Here is a 19,659-nt window from a genome sequence, read left to right on the forward strand (position 1 = left end):
GGGACTTACCAGTCCAGCAGGCTCCAATCATGAGAGCAGGTTCCCTTCGGGGTGGGTGGATGAGACCATTGTCATGAATGAGAGCAGGGTCAAATGAGATGCCATCAGCATAAAGCGTGACTGTGGGGAACTCCAGGTTCAAAGCATAGTGGTGCCACTCATCATCACAGACCTGGGAGGCAGTACAAGGGCAAGAACCCACATAAGGTACTGCCCCTTCTCCTGGGAGACAGGATACAGTCCCTCATATTCCCAGGTGTATCAGCAGGACTTACTAGTGAATTGCTGCCTACCCAACTCAAAAAATAACATCCCTGCCCCAAATCTATCAGGCACCAACCAGGTAAGTACCTAAAGTTCCATTCTTCAGGGAAATCTCTAAAAACTATAAACATTCCTAGGAGGACTAACACACTATTTTGTGAATAAGTTTCCCCCAAAAATGTATGTATGTATGTATGTATGGCACTGGAAGGTCTAGAGAAGTGTGTAACCCAACAGTAAAACAAAGAGGCTCCCCACGGAGTTTCTCCTAGGGTCAGTCAAGATGGGGTTGGAGGATAGTCAAAGGAATCAGAGGTAGAAAGTTCTCTGCCTTATCAGCTTCTAAGTGCTGGAATATCTTAAGATTCAATCTAGACCCTTTTCCCTTTTCTTTCTACACACTCTTGCTAGGAGTTACCTAATCTGTTCCTGTTGGTTCAGATGCCTCATTCATGCCTGTAACTCCAAAATCTACATCTCCACCCCACAGCTCTCCTTTGAATGCTGGTCTCTCCACTTGGAGGTCTCACAAGTATCTCAAATTTAACGTGTGTAAGATGGAAGTCCACATTCCTTCTCAATCTCCTCACTTTTCCCTGGGTCAGCATAAACACTCCACTGTCATCTAGTTGTTCAAATGGATGACCTACAGGATACCTTGATCCTTCCCTTTCCCTCACCTTCCACATCCAATCCATCAGTAGTATTGTCGATCCTAGGTCCAAACAGAGCTAAAAGCTGTGGGTTTCTGTGCAGTTCTCTACATTGTCATGTATCAGTCAAGTCCTCAATCTTTACTGTGGCAACAGCCTTGTCTGGGTCCTTATGTTTTTATGTCTCTTCAATACATTCCTCCCATAGTTGCCAAAAGTAATGTCTTAAAATGTAAATCTGATCAGATCACTTCCCTGCTTTAAACCCTTCAAAAGGCTGCCTTCATAGGACAATATCTAAACAAATGTCAGCTGACAAAGTCCACTGTATAACCGGATCACTACCCATCTCTCCAACCTCATGCCCAGTCTTTCCCCCTTGTTCACTGTATGCTAATCCCACTGGCCTTCTCATGCTTGCTGAGCACTTTCCTGCCTCAGGGCATTTGCATCAGCTCTTCCCTCTGCCTAAAACACTTTCTTCTCACCTATTTCTTATCCTTTAGAACAAAACTTAAATTTCACCTCAATCAGGCCTTCTCTGAACATCTGATCTCAGGTGAATTCCCCTCTCTTTGCCTTCTCCCATTCTTTATTTCAATCTTCTGCTTGTTCTTTCAGAGAATTTATTACAATTTACCATTTGTAGATGACGCCTTACTTTTAAAAAATCTACCTCTCCAACTAAAATGTAAGCTCAAAGAAGCCAAAGACTTTGTACCATCTTATATTCCATTGTATCCTCAGAACTAAGAACTAAGAACGGGAGAGCCTTACTTGATATTTAACAAATATTTATTGAATAAATAAGGGGAAATAAAAGGAAAGCAGAGTAATGTTGCTAATGTTAGCAACAAAGGGGAAAGATCAAGAAGCAGCAAATGGCGGACTGTGTCTTTTAAAAAGTGCCACAGAAATTGAAAGCTTTTGTAGACAGTCCTCAATTATCCAATTTGTGGATTTTCTAGACTCTTCCTTTCCCTTTCTCTTTCTTCCACTTCCTGCCTTTTTTCAGCTGTCTGCTTACTCCACACTCTACTGGGGTTTGTAAGAAAAATAAAAGGAGATGAGAACTCAAATTAGTCCCCACCAGTCCTTGTGGTCAGCTTAGAAAAGGAATAAAGCACAAAGCACAGGCTGCATCTATCAGCTCAAGAGAGGATTTTACTCTTTTTTTTTTTTTTTCGGTCTGATTTTATTTATCCTTCATAATCACAGAGATTAGTATTAAGAGTCAACATTCCTTCTGATTTATAAGGTCTATCACATCATTTAATCCCGCAATGACCCTGATATACACAATTTCTATTATTCCCATTTAATAGGCCAAGAAACTGAGATTTAAACATACCAAGGAAGATTTCATGGCTGGTGAGTTCCCCTGGCCAGACCCAAACCCAATCTGCATACCTCAGAATTACTTACTTTCTGGCTTAAAACATGCTAACTGCTTGAGAGTCAGGGATATGTACTGTTAAAGTTCTAAGTAAGAAAAAGGTGAAATAAAACAAGGAGTGAAAGATGGCTGGTTAGGTATGATGTTAGTAGTAATGTGTTCCCAATTTCTTTTTAATCCTGGAGTGCTTTCTGTTGGAGACCAGCCTTGAAAAGGAGAACAAGAGAACCTGGGGGTAAAGGTCAGGCACTGAAAGTGGAGCATCAAGGGGCACAGAGCAACCCAGAAAATACCAGTCCCTTCCTTCCAGCTCTCCCAGGAGCCTGGCACTGGCCTTACCTGCTCCAGCTTCCAGAGGAACTTGACTGGGCGGGCACTTTCAAGTAGAGGCCAGTAGAGGAAGGCAATTCTACAGCCATGGACGGTCAGTGAATAGTGAGAGAAGCCATCCTCTGAGGGAAGAGGATGGAGATAGAGGTCAAACATAGGGCCTGAGGCAAGAACAGGTTCACCAAAGAGAGAGGACTTGGGACTCTCATTTCTCTCTCAGGTGCTCTCCCTCCTGTATTCCCTAGAGTCTACTCTCTTTCTCTTCCTCTGACACACAGAGTCCAGTCCAAGTGATCATGAGAGCTTCTTGAGCATTCTGACTAGCCAAGTGGAACACTGGCCAGCCTGTTCTCATTGACATTTCTACTGGTCCTTTGGTTAATGCAAACTCCATGAGTGACAACCCTTTTCAAGTCAAGAGAAGTGAGGTTGGAGAAATGGCAGAAATGAAAGGTCAGGACAGACTGAGCCAAGAAGGACATGCTACTGCAGTTGAGGAAAGAGGGGGACTAGGAAATTGAGTCAACTAGCCCTTCTAAGAGAAGGACAGGATGGGATCAGAGAGAAAAAATAGGGCACACCACCATCCAGGCTTTTCCATTGCAGTAGACATGGTTCAATGGGAGTAGACTGGGGGGCAGCCTGTCACATGGCAGGATGCAGGGGGATTGGGCAATTGCAGGTGAGAAGGGCAGCGAGTGGTCGCGCTGCACTCTGAGAGCAGTAGGGTCTCAACCTGTCACGTAGGCAATAAACCACATAATTTCAGAGAGCATCAAACCTAGCACTGCCATCTTACAAATGATGAGAGAGGAAGTGACCTGTCCACAGCCACAAACTGGGCGGTGACAGAGGCAGGATAAGAGGCCAATTTCCTCACTCTCAGACCAGTCCCCTGGGGAAGGCTCACCATTCTGGACAGTGTTACACATGATGGTTTCTTCTTCCTTCTTGCCTTTGTTGGGAGTTACACCATGCTTCATCCAAAAGGACAGAGTAAAATGGTCACTGAGACTGTCCTGGGGTCCAGAGCCCAGCCCAGCTGTGCCACCCAGGGGCACCTGCACAGCTTGGGTACCATTGAACCAGTAGATGAGGCTGCTGTCCTGGCTGTAGTGCACCGAGAGTCCCGCTGTCCAGTTGGCATTGGGGCCAGGCATGGGCAGCAAATCTACCTCCCCAGTGGCAGCACCTGTGGGAGCCCCAAAAGGCACAAGTGTCAAAGCTGAGAGGCAGCAGTTGGGGAAAAGGAAAGCAGCCAGAGCAAGAGTGACTGAAGGAGAGAGATTTCCCACAGCTAGTCTCATGGCCTTTTCTGGCCTTTCAAAGACACAAGAGGGTGGACCTCTCTTCAAGGAATGGCTCTCCAACTAACTCATTCTCCAACCCTTCATCTCTCTCTGCCATTGTTCCACAATGTACCTGGTGACTGTCATGTGCTAGCATTATGCATCTTTCCAAATGATATATTGATTTGCTTTGGGGGCCACAAGAGTTAACCACATGCTACAACCTCTATGGATATATACACCTTGTAGGTGAGCAAGAGAAGATGTAAAGCAGAGTCTTAGGAAAGAAGCAGAGGAGGGTCAGGCAGAGGTCTTTGGAAGAGGAGGGCACACCCACCACAGAGTTTCCTCAGGGCCCGCTCTGAGTAGTTGTCACGGTCGCAGCCCTTGGCCACATGGCTGGTCTGCAGCTCTATAGTGGCCTGAATATTCCAGAGAGGTTCATCACAGGTCTCCAGGCGGATACCAGGGAACAAAGCCAAGCTCCCTGCACCTGGTGCATATTCAATCCTTTTGTTCCAGCCTGCATGGGAGAAAGGGAGAGGGTAGTGGAGAGAGAAGAGAGGAAGACAACCCCTCTTATCCATTCTGCTCTTGTCATGTCCACTGACACTCTTGGGTAGACAGCCAGGGTAGACAGCTGCAAGTCTGCCCCCAAATATCTCTACCCTGGCTCCTAACCTAGCCCTATGGAGAGATCAAGGTGAAAGACAATTCACAAAATGGGTCACAGAGCAGAGCTCCTCACCTTGCCAGCTGGGTTTACAGGTAGGCTTCACCTGGATCTCCACCTCAGCATCATCTGCTGCCCGCTTCTTCCCACAGTCATAAGCTGTCACTGTGAACTTATAGAGCCTCTCACCACTGTACTGCAGCTTCTCCGTGTTTTCAATATTTCCTATGATGGGTGTGGTGGAAAACAAAGAGGGTAAGGAGCACTAGAGAAAGCCTAGGGAGGCAAGATGAGGACTCATGAGTCAATTGGGCAGCAGATGAATTAGGTAGCAGGGAGTTGGGAAGGATGTATCTGGGGGAAAAGGCTCTACATTGGGAAGGAGGTTATGGAATGATGATCTGAGAGGCACAAGTGGAGAGCTCAGCCCGGGATCCTCTGAGGGATATGGGTATACAAGGGATGGGCAGCTGGAGTGGGCAGGAGATAGACTCACCGTCATTGTCTATGAGGAAGGGAGTGTTGGGTGTAAGGATCTCATAGTAGCAGATCTGGCTGTACTGGGGGGAACAGTCACCATCAATGGCTTCCACCCTCAGGATGCGGTCGTACAGCTTCCCCTCAGTTACGGCAGCGCGATATAGCCGCTCCACAAACACAGGGGCAAACTCATTTACATCGTTGACCCGCACATGCACAGTCGCCCTGCATGTACCAGAGCAGGAGGAGGGACAAGGAAGAATCAGCCAGCCTCAAAACATAAAGAGAAGCACAACTAGGAATGCGGACAGGGAGCCAGGGCAAACAGGAGCCAGTGTGTCCTGAGCTAAGGGCCATGGGCATGCTTATTCCACCCGCCCCCAGGAGACCAGGTCCCACAGGGAAGGGGATACTGATACAAGGGGTAAGGAACAACCCCAGGGGATACCAACTGCTGACTTGGAGTACTCCTGTACCAAATGCTATAGGCTGGGTGCCAAGATGAGGGACACAACAGAATTTTGTATCCAGCTGGCTGTTCCCCCATGATAGTCAGATCCAATGGCATAATCAAGGAAGACACAGAATAAAAGCCAAATTAAAACCAACCAGAGAATGGAGAGCCTGGCTAGCTCAGTCAGTGGACAGCCAGATCTTGGTCTCATGGTTATGAGCTCAAGCCCCACATTGGGTATAGAAATTACTTAAAAATGAAAATCCTTATGGGGCACCCTGGGCTCCACAGTCATTTGAGCATCCAACTCTTGGGTTTGGCTCAGGTCCTGATCTTAGGGTCATGAGATCAAGCCCCACATTGGACTCCCCACTCAGCTCAGAGTCTGCTTGAGTTTCTCTCTGCCTCTCTCTACCACCTCCCCCCCTCAAATAAATAAACAAGTCTTTTTTAAAAAATTAAAAGAAAATAAAATCTTTAAAACCAACCAGGAGAAGGAAAGTGATATTTATATAAAAGCCATAAGTCATCTGACGTGAGTGCAAGAAGAGTGCTGCCTTCTGTGCATGTGTGTGCAATGTGCATGTCAGGTGTGGCTCCCCTCTACTCAGGCCCCATGGGGTAAGCAGCCCTGGGACTATGCCCTTCATGCTGAGCCTTGCCCCTCACCAAGATGTAGGCACATTTCAATAAATGTATGTATGTATGTATTTCCAGAGGCAGGGTCCTATCTCCAAATGGGAAACTAAGTCACAAGGAATCGTTTATCACTGGTCCTTCTTAGTGGCCCAGGAACCCTGAATGCCAATCTTTCTTGGTTCTCAGAAGAGAAGTTAGCTGGACACAGTCATAGGATTCTCAGGCCCCAGCTTTCTTCATCTAGCCGACCCTCACCTCGCGCTGTGCATGTGTGTATCATGTGTGTGAGTACGTGCATGCTGCGGACTGGTGGGGCAGGTGGAAGGAATCCAGATGCGTGCTGAGATGCTCGTCATCCTCCTCCTTGTTACCCTCCTCCTCATCATAACTCCCATGTACTGAACCTTTCCCATGTATCAGGCACTGTGGTGCATGCTTTTTACACAAACCATCTCCTTTACCCTTTTTCACAGCAACCTAGAAAAATAGGGATCATCATTTTCTCCATTTTGCAGAGAAGTAAAAGTGAACCCAGAAAGGCTAAATAAGGGGATCCTTGTGTGGCTCAGCGGTTTAGCACCTGCCTTTGGCCCAGGACGTGATCCTGGAGTCCTGGGATCGAGTCCCACATCAGGCTTCCGGCATGGAGCCTGCTTCTCCTTCCTCCTGTGTCTCTGCCTCTCTCTCTCTTTCTCTATGTCTATCATAAATAAGTAAATAAATAAATCTTAAAAAAAAAGAAAGAAAGAAAAGAAAGGCTAAATAAGTTGCCCAAGGTCATAAGAGGCAGAACCAGGGTTAGAGCCCATAAATTTGACTACATGTTTCTATCACCTTGAATGAAGGCTCCTGGAGGACACGATGAACAGAGGGGGAGGGGTGGATATCCAATGCCAGCATGGACAGAGGAAGATGAGGGACTTGGGAGGAGGGAGGAGGAGGACCCAGCAGCAGGGAGCAAGAGGCAAGGGCTTCCTCACTTGTGGGACTTCTTGGTGTTGGCCCCGTCGGGGCCCTCGCCACAGTCATAGGCCTGGATGGTGAAGGTGTGCTCCTTCTGGGCTTCACAGTCCACTGGCTCCTTGGCCCGGATCAGCCCTTCTCCAGTTGCTTTGTCCAGAATCACGGCCTCAAAAGGTACCCCAGACCCATGGAGCCGGAAGCCACAGATCTCACCTGGTCCAAGGGGGAAGGAAGAATGAGGCTCCTTCTCCTTGGCCACTTCCAGCATCTTCTTCCCAGCCTCAGCCTCCCCGCCTTGGGTTCTGCTTCATCTCTCCTCCCAAACCCCCTCCTTGAATGTGGGAAAGTGTTAATTATCAGACATACAGCTCTAACACCAGCTTCCCAGAGCTGCAACCTCTCAGAGCTACTGGGTCTGAGATGTGACAAAATCTTGATGTGGTTAACCCCTGCCTGCCCACATCTTTCTCTCTGGCTCCTTCTGCTCAGCCACCATCATTAAATCTACCTCTACCACTTTGCCGAAGCCTCTTCCCCACTTCCACTGCTCTCCCTCCCAGGACTTCCTCGCTCCTCCCTTGCCCTCTGCCTTCCCAACCACTTTTTCTCTGTCCTACCCACCTTGCCATCCCCCAGCCCCAATCACCTGCATAGCGCAAGGGGGCATCCTTGTCCAAGGCAAAGAGTGGTGGGTTCAGCAGGACCGTGTTGTCATTCTCCATGACGATGCCTTGGTATTCCGCCTCGATCCATGGCTTGTGCTTGTTGGCTGTCACCCCCGCCCAGGGAGAAGAGAGGAAGCACCTGTGAGCTGGCCCTCCACTCCCGTACATCCCAGACACACTTATATTCCAGCATTATCACCCTTTCCACCCGCTACAGAAGCACCTGCAGGAGGAAGGGCTGAGGACAAGAAATCAGCATTAAAGGAGTCAGAGGATCTGAGAAAGGTTACAGGCTTCTCCTACCATAGGATAGGCAGTTTCCATGGCAACAGCCTACTCTGGGGGTAGAGGGGCAACCACTATCTCCACGGGGAAACCTGTGGTCAGAGGGTGAGGAATTTTCTTTGGGAATTTCAAGTGCTAGAAAGTGGAGACTGGAGATTCAGAAAGCAGTGGTAGGCCATTTAGAAGGCCCTGGGAAAGGGAAGGGATAGATTAAGAGCAGAGTTGAGATGAGAACAAGAAGATCTAGATGTTTCCTGAGATCCTGAGTGTTTATCCACTCCACTGCCACCATTACCCCATCTCAGTCCTGATCCCTCCACTCTGCATTTCTCCCAGGCAAGCCCCAACCTAAGTCCATTCAACCAAAGAGAAAAGAAAATATAGGACAGAAGGAGGGGGACAGGGAGGGGCAGGGATGGAGCAGAGGAACCAATGCCAAATGACTAGACCCAGCACAGCCGACATCCTAAGGGATTATTGAACTGGCCTAGAAACATGACAAATCCCCTCCCTGCTCCTCATCCCTATACCCAAGAGAGCTCTCATAGCCAGTACATCTCTGTGTCCCCCACAAGGCCACCAAGCCCCACACTCCCTGAACCCCACTTTTTACACAGACTCATGACTTAGTCCTACTTCTTGCCTATCCCACCCCTCTTCCCTTCAACCACCAGCCAACCAGGAAGGATGCGGGACTCACTCAGCCTCTAGATTTCCCTATCTCCTGCCAAACTCAGCTCACTCAATTGTGTCTCCTCCCAGGACTGATCTCCCACTAGCTGGTGAAGGGCTCTGGGGACAGCACAGTGTGTTCCCTTCCCCTCTACATCATCCCCCATCCCAACTGCACTGCTTGCTCTGTCTAAGCCCATCATGCCAACCACTGGGCTCCCAGGGCCCATTCATGATGGCCTATCAGTGGAACATGGGTGGAGGAAGACGTATCATCAATGGGAAACTGAGTCACCAAAAGGAAACCTGCCCAGTGTGTGATGATGAACAAAAACTCCTCATTTCCAGTCTTCCCTCCAATCACACTACAAAAAAAAGCCTTCTGGTACCAGAATGCCTGCCCCTTTCTCGAAGATGATCACCAGAACCCCCTTCTCTAATGGCAGAGGAGAAAGCCACAAGATGGTGCTCAGAAAGTAACACAGGAAGTGGTGGGAGGCTAAGAAGCTGGGCTGAGGTCAGAGATTGAGGTGAGGGACTACAGCCTGCAGATGAAGGGGCTGCGGTGCAGCAGGCCGGTGCTGGACACCCTCTCTACAGCTCACCCCCAAGTCTCCCAGTTCCTCTCCTCTTGTCCACAGACTCTTCGTGCTCATTTCCTTCACTCACTCCTGGCTCCCTGTCCTTCCTTCCTTGGCTTTCTCTTCCCCCTCTCCTCACCTGTTCTTAAATCTCCCATCCATCCTCTCTTTTTTGCCTCCACCTTTACCCTCTCCCATCTCCTTCTTGTCCCCCTCCCATGCCTCATCTCCCTACTCCTTCTCAGCTTTCCCTCTCACCACTCATTTAGCATCCCCCCCCCCCCCCCGACACACACACACCCACTTCTGCCCTTACCTGCCTTTCTCCACCTACCTGAGCCCTGTCCTCCCCCTCCCCACTATCCCTCCCCCCCCCCTCCACCCGGGTCCCTCCGTTGGCCTCACCCAGCTGAATTTCTCTGCTGTCTGCCAGAGAGGGCAGCTCTGATAACCCTCAGCCCAGCTGTATGCAGGGTACAGATGCAGAGGAGCACGCCAAAACATACGTGCTCCGAATTGCTGAGCTGCAAGGAACTGTTTCTCCCCAGGATGGGATGGGGATGAACCAGATGGATCTGCCACACACTCTCAGTGCGGGCACACCCCAGTGAGCGCAGAGAACTATCCAGAGATGTGTATCACCCTTCAGGGGCAAGTCCTTCTGAGACCTGAGATATCTCCCGCAGGCAGAAACTGGAGGCCGGAGACACAGAGACCCCTGGAGGAAAATGAGGACCAAATGGGAGCCAGAGAAGCACATGGGCAGAAACGGACCAGAGAGGACGATGTGGGGAAGGGGATGTGAAGGAGAGAAGGGGGCAGATCTCAGAAAACGTATAGGAAGGGGATGGTCAGAAGAACCCACACCTGTCATTTGCCAGAAAGCTTCCACGACCCCTGCCCACCCCTACCCTTACACGGGCTGCTGGATACCCCTCTCTCAGGGCCCCCCTATCTCCATCTCACTTACCTTTGTTAGAGGAGCTGGAGGGGAACAGGGAGGCCAGCAAGAGGGGTAACAGCAGGAGGATCATGGTGCGGTGTGGTGTGGGCAGGGGAGGGCAGGGCAGGGCCAGGCGATCGCTCTCCCCCAGGAGCCTCCAGCCGGCTGATTCCACCCTTGGGGGAGGGATGCGGGGGGCTCTCCAAGGAGGGGACGGAAGATAGCGGGCCGCAAGGCAGGGACAGAAAAGGGCCTGCCGCCCACACTAGTCCATAGAGCAGACCTACGCAGACCCCAACCTGGGCGGCTGAGGTGAGGGACTTGCAGAGGCTTCTCGTTCGCTCTGGAGCCGGGCGTCCTCACTCTCTCCCTCATTCCCACCCCATCCCCGCTACTGCAGGATGACGTCAGCACGGCCAGGCGCGGACTGATGGGGCCGCTGGCCAATCGGGTGGCTGGGGGGGCCAGGTGCTGCAGGGGGGGAGGGAACCAATGGGACCGAGTAGCAGGGGCGGGAGACTGTGTTAGGGCTTTTTCCCTAGACTGCAATTTGGGGGAGCAAGGGAACTGCGGGGGCTGGGGAGGAAGCTGGAAAGCCGTAGAGGGGGTGGGAAATAAGAGGGACATTGGGAGAATCGAGAAGCCAGAAGCCTGGGGGTGGGAAAGGAAGACGTCAACGGAGACCTGAGGGAGGCGAAGAGGAGAGTATCACGTCACCGCCCCCCCCCCCCCAACTCTGCATTAACCTCTTTCCACAGCCCATTCCATCAGCAAGTCCCTGCTGCGTGCCTCCTGGGAGCCTTGAAGCAAAACCCACAGCCTGAAACCAAGAGATCCTACCTAGCTTTTCAGTTCTCAGCCCCGGGTGTCTGAGGAAACCATGGATGGTCAGCAGGGAGGTGGAAAGCGTTCTGGGACTGGAGAAAGAGTGAAAGATTTGTGCGCGCGCGCGCTGGGGCACGCATACACACACACACACACACACACACACACACACACCTGTCGAGAAGATACACTACTAGTTGGGCTTTTGTCCACCACCTAAGCTCCGTGCCTCCCCCTTCCGAATTTCTCACCTTACCCCATGATGAACCAACCCAGTTGATTCTGAAGCCAGGGAAGTTGGTAGGTTTGAAAGAGCAAGAGAAAGAGAGAGAAAAGGGGGTGGAGGGTGGAGGTGAGGTACACAATAATTTAGGCAGCCCCCACCATGGTAACATACATGGTAAGTGTGAGCTGTCCAAAGACTGGGAATTGGAGGTGATAAACCATCAGTGACTTCAGAGGCAGAGGGAAACCCCTAGGTTCCAAGCCAAAATTTTCCAGAATAACTAACCAAACTCCTCCCTCACTTTCTGCTCAGGACTTTGAACGCAACACATTTTGACAACAGCTCATTGCACTGACAATCCCCTCTGTGCTTGGGAAGAGCAATTTCTCTTTTCCTTCCTAATGGCACCACAGGACAAACAGTTTGGAATGCCAGAGTCAGGGGCCCCAATTCCGAGAAGCTGTCTGAGAGAGTTGTGGGAGGCAGCACTAGAGCATTTTCTTCACTGTGGCTCCTGGCCAGCTGACTGGTCCCCATCTTTCCCCACACACCCCTCATACCTTCCTGGATCCCTGACTCAGTCCCAGGATCTCAGGATATTGTTAGAACCCATCCCTGCATGAGGCTGGAAGCCCCCCCCCCCCACTCCAACACAGCAAGACTAGACCTCTCCCGGGTGAGACTGCCCCCCCTCAGAGCTCTGGGACATTTCCCAAGCCTGCTGGAAATGGGCTGGAAGCCAAAACTCACCTTCAGAAAGGCTCAAGTCTTAGATGATTGACAACTCCAGATCCTGATCCAGGTTCCTTCCTCAAGAAAGGGTGAGGTCAGGCACCAAGCTGCCAAGTTCCTACCCCTCTCTCAGGCTGCAGGCACCAGCCCCAAACTCATTATGCGAGGAGGGAGGAAGTCTGGTAGGAACTCTTATTGCAACAGGGCCCAGCCCTTTAAAAACCCTGGTAAGCATAGACCTCTACACAGTCTGTGTGTGTGTGTGTGTGTGTGTGTGTGTGTGTGTGTGTGTAGGCCAGCCTGGAGTCTCTCAGCCTCACCTGCCAGACAACACCCACTCCCTGCGTACCCTGCCTGCTATATTCTCCTGAAATCTCAAGCTCCATCTTGGCCAGCCCAGACAATGCCTCCCAACCTCACCGGCTACTACTGCTTTGTCTCACAGAAGAACATGGAGGACTACCTGCAAGCCCTAAGTAATGGCCTCACCCTCCCAGACCCCTTTCACTCCCCTTTTTCCCTTTCCCTCCCTGTCTCTCTGTCCCATTGAGTAGAGGGAGTACTGGGGTTGGATGCTGTGGAAATGCTCAAGTGGTGACCCCTGACTTGGGATCCATTTCTAGCCAGGGCATTGGTGGGAGAGAGTCAATCTATGGTCTCAGACCCAGCTAAGGGGTAGCCCACAGCCCTAAGGTGCCGCTGTAGATGGGGATGCCCCTGGCTGGCTTGTAGGAGCCCCGCTAAGAGATAGCCCCCACAGACATCAACATGGCTCTGCGGAAGATAGTGCTGCTGCTCAAGCCAGACAAGGAGATTGACCATCAGGGCAACCACATGATAGTGAAGACCCTCAGCACTTTCCGCAACTACATTCTGGAATTCGAGGTGGGAGTTGAGTTTGAGGAAGATCTAAGGATCGTGGATGGACGAAAATGCCAGGTACTTTTCCTCAGGCTTGGGGGACAGCACATGGGGGAGCATGTAGATGCCTCCTAACAATCTGGGGTGAAACGAAGTGACCTTTCCCAACTAGAGAAAAGTGATCACTACAGCAGGCTGCAGAGTCCCCTGGGTAACAATTCCCAGGTGCTCCCCCAACCCGCTCTTTCCTGCCCCCTCTTATCGCCAGCCAAAAGAACACAAAGGACAGGTCACCCTCAGTCCAAAGGAGAAATATTTGTTCACCCTCTAGACTGTGACCGTGTTGATCACTGCAGTCTCTTTTCCCTTAGCCTCTATGAGTCCACTCTCCTCTATTTCTTTCTGCTTCTTACGCTTTTCTTTTGTTCTCCATTGCAGACTCTAGTTCCCCTATTAATCCCTTTAACTGGGATTCCCCCTACTATTTTGTCCTTGACTTTCTCTCTCTTGTCTGTACACAGACAAAGTCTAAATTATCTATACGCATGCTTTCTGCTACCATCCATACACTGTCCTGGACATAGATTCTCCAGCCAGAGCTGCCTCCTGAGCTCCCGGGTAAAGTTTTCATCTGCATGCACAATGTTTCCATCTGTATGCCTGAAGTTCAAAGCCAAATTCATTACCTTCCTACCCAAACCTATTCCTGCTCTTATATTTACTGTCTTCATTAATGACAATAGCCAGCCAGACCAGACACCTGGGAGTCACAGCAATATCTTCTGTCTCCTTACCCCTGCGCCCCAACACACACACACACATACATACACGTGCACCACATCTAATTGGTCAAGAAGTCTTCGTAACGTTTCTTCACTGTCCAATATAGTTGCTACTGGCCTTTGAACACATGAAATGTAACAATTCCAAACTGAGGTATAAGTATAAAATACATGGCTTTTGAGAAAATACCAAAGAATGTAAAACATCTCAGTAATTTTTATTTTAATCACATGCTGAAATTATACTATTTTGAATATTCTAGGTTAAATAAGATATAATATTAAAATTAATTCCACTTGTTTCTTTTTCCTTTTCTAATGTGGCTTGTGTTTGTGGCCCATTATATTTCCACTGAACATCTCTGATTCTTCTTAGCCTTTCTCACTAGTGCCACCTTCATTCAAGTCCTCATTTCTGACCTCATGCCCGAAACCAGCCCCCAATCTTAATCCTTCTCTAACCCACTCTGCATACTGTAGCCACAAAGATTTATCTAAAATGTAAAAGTGACCATGAATGAAACCCTTTCAGTAACAATCCATTATATTCTAGATGAGATCCGTAGCATACAATGGTCTTTCCCACAAATGCTCTAGTTTAGAGCCCCTTACAACTGTTTGGCCTTCTTTCTTTTTTTTTTTTTTTTTTCTTTTTCAAATATCTATCTATTCCGCCCCCCCCCCCCCCAGGAGGGAGGCACCAATGGAGAAGGAGAGAAAAGAATCCTCAAGCAGACTTCCCACTGAGTGGAGAGCCCAATGGAGGGCTCAATTCCACTACCCTGAGACCACTACCCTAGTTGAAATCAAGAGTCAAACACCCAATTGACTGAGCCACCCAGGCACCCCTGGCCTTCTTTCTTACCTTTATGCTGCTCCATTCCTTGCAAGAAATTTCCCAGTATCTCCAATCTAACTAGCTCCTCACTTTCTTAAAGACTGAGATCTCCCTATTCTCATTCCCAACACTTGCCTGGCATCATAGATACCCGTTTCCTGCTCTATCTGATCATGATGCTGAACTCCTTGGTTAGCACGGCCTATTTTATGGAAGGGTTTAATAAATGTTGATTGCAATGCCCAGGGGACTCAGGAGGTTGTCTCAGGGACACTTCAGCTGTCCTTAAAACTCAGAAAGAGGAGATATTTCCTGATAGGACTTCCAACCAGTCCTCTTCTTTCCCAAATGACCCTCCAGTCCAACTGGAAGTATCCAAAGGACAAAGTTTGTGTTCTTCACATCCACCCACCCTCAAATTTTACCCCTGGTTATCCTGTTCCATCCTTGGTCTGCCCTAGTAGTCACTGTAGACAAACTATGAGCCTTCCCTCAGTGGCCTTTGGGAGTTGAGGAGGGGAGTCCTATAGAATCAGAGCAGTCCTCTCACTCAGAATGAAGGATAGTATCAGCTGTGGTGTGAAGTGGGACAGCTCAGCCAGAGTGAGTTGGATACATTTGGGTGTTCTGCCCCCAAATCTTCCCTTATTCCTGCTTTCCCTATAGACCATAGTAACCTGGGAGGAGGAGCAGCTGGTATGTGTGCAGAAAGGGGAGGTCCCTAACCGAGGCTGGAGACACTGGCTGGAGGGAGAGAAATTGTATCTGGTAAGCTTGGTGAAGGTTGGGAGAGGGGCTTCCAGCTAGGACTCATCCCCTTGCCCAAATCAAATCAGCCTCCTACTCCACTCCTGCCTACCTCCAAGGAAGGCAACCAAGAAAGGAAAACAAAAGTTCTGGGAAGAGTAGAGAGAGAAAGAAATAGAGGGGAGCATATGGGCCTTAGCTACCAGTCAGATGAATGTCCATAAATCATGACTGGAGAGATAGAGGCTTAGCCATTTCACATTCTGTGACCCAGCTCCCTTCCTCCCTCTGGGGTAAAAAGTTGAAGTTGTAGGATAATGAAACAATTCTCCATACATCAAATGCTCTAGTTGTTGTATCCTGAAGGATAAAACGGAGCTCAAGGACCTCAAGAAAGGAACTGTGACTGGCAAGAACCTTCTTTCTCTCTCCTCATTATTCCTACTCTGTCTCCAGGAACTGACTGCAAGGGATGCCGTGTGCGAGCAAGTCTTCAGGAAAGTCAAATAGCCAGAGAGGAGCTGATGGCCCCTCCAGACTGCACCAGTCCCCAGACTCCTCTTGCTTGTACTCCTTCCAGCCCAGATTGTCTCAGGTCAACAGTCCCTTTCTCCAGCCACTTACTCTTCCTCCCGGTCCCTCCTCACCTCTCCCCATGCTAATCTATAACTTTAGTTCCCAGGCCAAAGTCCTTTTTTTCTCATACTCCACTGTCTAATAGCTGCTTTGTATCCAATTCCTGGTCTGGCCTCCTAGATGAAAGAAACAGGTAAAGGGGAAAGACCCCTTGAGAACAATGGATCTCGACTCCTTAATTCATTTGGTCTTTTATTTTCCATCTAAGAAAGAACTGATCTTAGAGCATTTGGGGCCAAGTGAGAATTCTGTCTTGGTGGAACTTTTGGAAAACCGACTGGGGTTCAAGAATTTAAATAGGAACCCCTGGTAGATTTTGTCTGTTTCCTGTCCTTATTCTCAAGAAAGCCACATGTGCTCAATAGAACCAGCTCAAGGCAGGCCTCATCCACACAGAGTTCAACAGACCACATGTACCAATGTCTGAATGACGTCTTATATTTCCATGCTACATTATGGGTAAGTGGGATGGGACAGGGTAAGACCTTTGTCTAGTGCTGGGGGAAGCTACGAAGCTTTGGAATAGTGACCTGGCCTCCATGCCTCCTTTGGAAAGGAGAGGCAGCAAGAAGGCTAGAAAAGATTGAAAGGGGAAACAGACAAGGCAAACAGACAAAGAAAAATACAAGGTCCAGGGCTAGAAAGATGAGGGACATGGGGGTATGAAGGCAACAGTAGGAAGAAGACAGATATGCCTGGCTATCGGGATCCTCTGCTTGAAGGCCAGAAAGGTTGGGACAGAGGATAAGAGGGAGGAGTGAGAACAGCAAGGCCCCTCCCTTAGGGCTCCAGAATACCCTGGAAAAGAGCCCAAAGGGTGGGGCCTGTTCAGGATCAGGGCCAGCTCCAGCCTCTGGACACCTCCCCACCTCCAGGGGCCTTGTCCTTTCAGAATAAAAGTCCTTTGGAGCAAGAGTCTGGGCGAGGAGGGCTCAGTGTGGGATGGAGAAAAAGTCTGACAGTGTGGGAGGCAGGGCTTGTTGGAAAGTCCCTTGCCTGTGCTCACTGGATGATCACCCCTGCTCCCTCTTCCTGCAATGGCTAAACCCCTACACATTCAAGACAGTCACTAGTTTTGAAATGCTAATCTTACTAGACATCCTGAAATAATCTGGGAAAGAAAAAGAAAAAAACTCAGAGTGGAACCCTGCCAGTTTCTCTGCAGATGTCCCCAGTAGAGTGGGGAGTAGAGAGCCCTTCTCTGGGCAAAGCCATCCAGCAGAAGCTCTAGGGACTGATGGAGCCTGTCTTGTCCCTTTCCAAGGTACAGTGAAGCCAAAGGAAAATGCTCCATGTATAGTCACCCATTGCCCAAGTGACCAGGGCAATGCAATGTCCTGGCCCCTATGAGATCATAGGGTATGTCCAAGCCTCTCCCCACAGGACTGTCCTCTGTGCCCTTCATGTTGGTCCAGCGCCCCTTGCTGCAGTCTTGCTTGCCAGAGGGCCTGACCGCAGAGCTTGGAGGCCTCCATGGTGACTGTCAGGTCCAAGCTAAACCCTCCAGCACTCCTGTGACATGAGCATCCAGTCATCCACACTGCAAGTCCACATCCTCCACTTGATCTTACCTCTTCAGGAGCCAGAGTCCAACAGAAGGCTGGAGATCCCCCAAAGAAGCACAAGCCATCAGAGGACGGATCAGCTTCAGAAACATCACCAAGGAGGGGCGGGGTGGGAGCAGGGACCTGTTGAGACTGGGAAGCTGGCGCTGCTGTTTCCCCTGTGGGGAGGATCAGCAGGGGGCGCTGATCGCTGCAGTGAGAGTCAAAGAAACGCCCAAAGTTAATCCTCCCTCCACCACCAGTGTCTAGAATATTCCATTTCCCAACACACACGCGTGCAGCACGCACACACCATACCACCACCACCAATTCCCAACCTGTATACTAACCCTGATAAAACCCCAACCTCTCATTCAAATCAGGCTGCTTCATCTGTCCTCAGATAGAAGAGAAGGTTACCAGGGGTACCAACCTATGAAAGAAGGGAGGGAAATAGCCCTCAAGGAAGTCCCCACCCCCAGCCTGTCCTGGAGCACACAAAGCTGCCAGTCTGAGGACCAAATGTAACTTTGTTTACCAGAGTCCTAGCCCCCAGGTTGATGATCGGGAATCCAAAATGTTTATTTCCATAAGAGAGGGAATAATTGCACCCTTCTAAGCCAGCCCCATGCCCTGCTCCCTCTTCCTCAGGCCCAGATAGCACCATATGGTCACAAACAACCTTCTGACCTGAACTTCAGATGATCTTTTAGTCTTGATTCCCTACATCAATACAGATCCTTCTTCTCAGAAGAAAGTGACGAGCAGCGGAGCAGTGGATACACCAAGAGCAAGTGTGTGCCCTCTGACACAGAGAACCATATGCAGCCCAAGGCCTCAGGCTCCACCATCTGGTAGGAGATCAGAGAGTGGGCAGGAGCAGCAAAGTCTAAAGTACCCCTCCCCACTTCCCCTCTCTCTTCAGCCTCTATCTCCCTTGTGAACCCCACCCCACATGCCCAGACCTGTATGTGGAAAAGAAATCTTAGGCAAAAGCAGGAAATTCCTCAAGTCTAAAGCACAAAGGTCATGCCAGTCAGGAGTTTCATCCTACAACATGGTTGCACCCCTTACGACAGCAGAGGACCCTTAGAAGCCATTGCAAATCCTGAGATCCCAAGAGAGAGCAGAATTCTGGTCATATCGATCCCTTTCCCCAACCCAACAAGGCAAGAACTACATCGGGTCCAGGCTTACATACCCAAGTCAGTAATAGATCAGAAGTTCCCAATATAGCTAAAGATGAAGATAAGAGCAGGAAGCTAGCCCTGACTATGGCCTGCCTTTCCCTGCCACAGACTTCCTCTTCTGTAGCTTACTGCTCCTACAAGCCTGGGAACCATCTCCAGTATCTCCACTAGCTCTCTGGGAGTCTCCCCTGACTTCTCTGGGCTATAACCCCCTCAATCACAGCAGCACACATGCTATCAGGATGACCTGGAGCCATCCCAGGGCTATATCCATGATTATGGACAGGTGAGGATAGGGAGACCTTGTAGGTATAACAGAGGGTTAAAGGATATTGGGTGAGAGGACTTGATGGCCAAATCAGGGAACTCTGGGAAGGACTCTGATGGGCTGACCTGGGTTTGCATCAAGGGAAAGAAGAAAGAAAAGAAAGAAAAGAAAGAAAAAAAGAAGGAAAGAAAGAAAGAAAGAAAGAAAGAAAGAAAGAAGAGAAAGAAAGAAAGAAAAGAAAGAAAGAAAGAAAGAAAGAAAGAAAGAGAAAGAAGAAAGAAAGAGAGAGAAGAAAGAAAGAAAGAAAGAAAGAAAGAAAGAAAGAAAAGAAGGAAAGAAAGAAAGAAAGAAAGAAAGAAAGAAAGAAAGAGAAGAGAAGGAGGAGGAGAAGAAGAAGAGAAGGAAGGAAAGAAGGAAAATGGGTGCCTGGGTGGCTCAGTCAGTTAAGCATCTGCCTTCAACTCAAGCCATGATTTTGGAGTCCTGGGATCAAGTCTGACATTGCATTGGGCTCCCTGATCAGCAGGAGCCCACTTTTCCCTCTGCCCCTCCCCCTGCTCCTTCTCTCTCCCACTCGCTCACACTCTCTCTCAAATAAATAAAATATTTAAAAAGAAGGAGGGAAGAAAGGAAGGAAAGAAGGAAGGAAGGAAGGAGGGAGGGAGGGAAGGAAGGAAGGAAGGAAGGAAGGAAGGAAGGAAGGAAGGAAGGAAACCAAATCTC

The 19,659-nt window shown here is 49.5% G+C and overlaps 2 protein-coding genes across 4 annotated transcripts in view; one reads left to right on the forward strand and one right to left on the reverse strand.

The window, feature by feature from the left end:
- The window catches only part of CLSTN3 (calsyntenin 3), a 34,362-nt gene extending 16,756 nt beyond the window's left edge, over nucleotides 1–17,606 (reverse strand). Inside the window, exons 1-10 of one of the 3 annotated variants that reach the window (XM_077871206.1) lie at nucleotides 17,506–17,606; nucleotides 11,128–11,204; nucleotides 7,788–7,910; nucleotides 7,159–7,354; nucleotides 5,102–5,310; nucleotides 4,681–4,830; nucleotides 4,270–4,455; nucleotides 3,554–3,835; nucleotides 2,653–2,765; nucleotides 10–172 (exon numbers count right to left, since the gene is read on the reverse strand). In XM_077871206.1, coding sequence (XP_077727332.1) covers nucleotides 10–172; nucleotides 2,653–2,765; nucleotides 3,554–3,835; nucleotides 4,270–4,455; nucleotides 4,681–4,830; nucleotides 5,102–5,310; nucleotides 7,159–7,354; nucleotides 7,788–7,910; nucleotides 11,128–11,204; nucleotides 17,506–17,591 — 1,585 coding nt within the window. In that variant the 5' untranslated portion in view covers nucleotides 17,592–17,606. Of the gene's footprint in view, nucleotides 1–9; nucleotides 173–2,652; nucleotides 2,766–3,553; nucleotides 3,836–4,269; nucleotides 4,456–4,680; nucleotides 4,831–5,101; nucleotides 5,311–7,158; nucleotides 7,355–7,787; nucleotides 7,911–10,314; nucleotides 10,691–11,127; nucleotides 11,205–17,505 lie in introns of those variants that run through there. The other 2 variants (XM_077871208.1, XM_077871207.1) reach the window with 2 other exon arrangements.
- RBP5 (retinol binding protein 5) lies at nucleotides 12,284–16,095 on the forward strand. The gene is made up of 4 exons (XM_077871216.1): nucleotides 12,284–12,546; nucleotides 12,831–13,009; nucleotides 15,218–15,319; nucleotides 15,755–16,095. The coding sequence occupies exons 1-4, from the start codon at nucleotides 12,474–12,476 to the stop codon at nucleotides 15,806–15,808; spliced, it is 408 nt and encodes a 135-aa protein (XP_077727342.1). The 5' UTR covers nucleotides 12,284–12,473; the 3' UTR covers nucleotides 15,809–16,095.
- Nucleotides 17,607–19,659: the final 2,053 nt, after the last annotated feature.

This window comes from Canis aureus, chromosome 25 (assembly GCF_053574225.1).
Source record: "Canis aureus isolate CA01 chromosome 25, VMU_Caureus_v.1.0, whole genome shotgun sequence".
Taxonomy (NCBI): domain Eukaryota; kingdom Metazoa; phylum Chordata; class Mammalia; order Carnivora; family Canidae; genus Canis; species Canis aureus.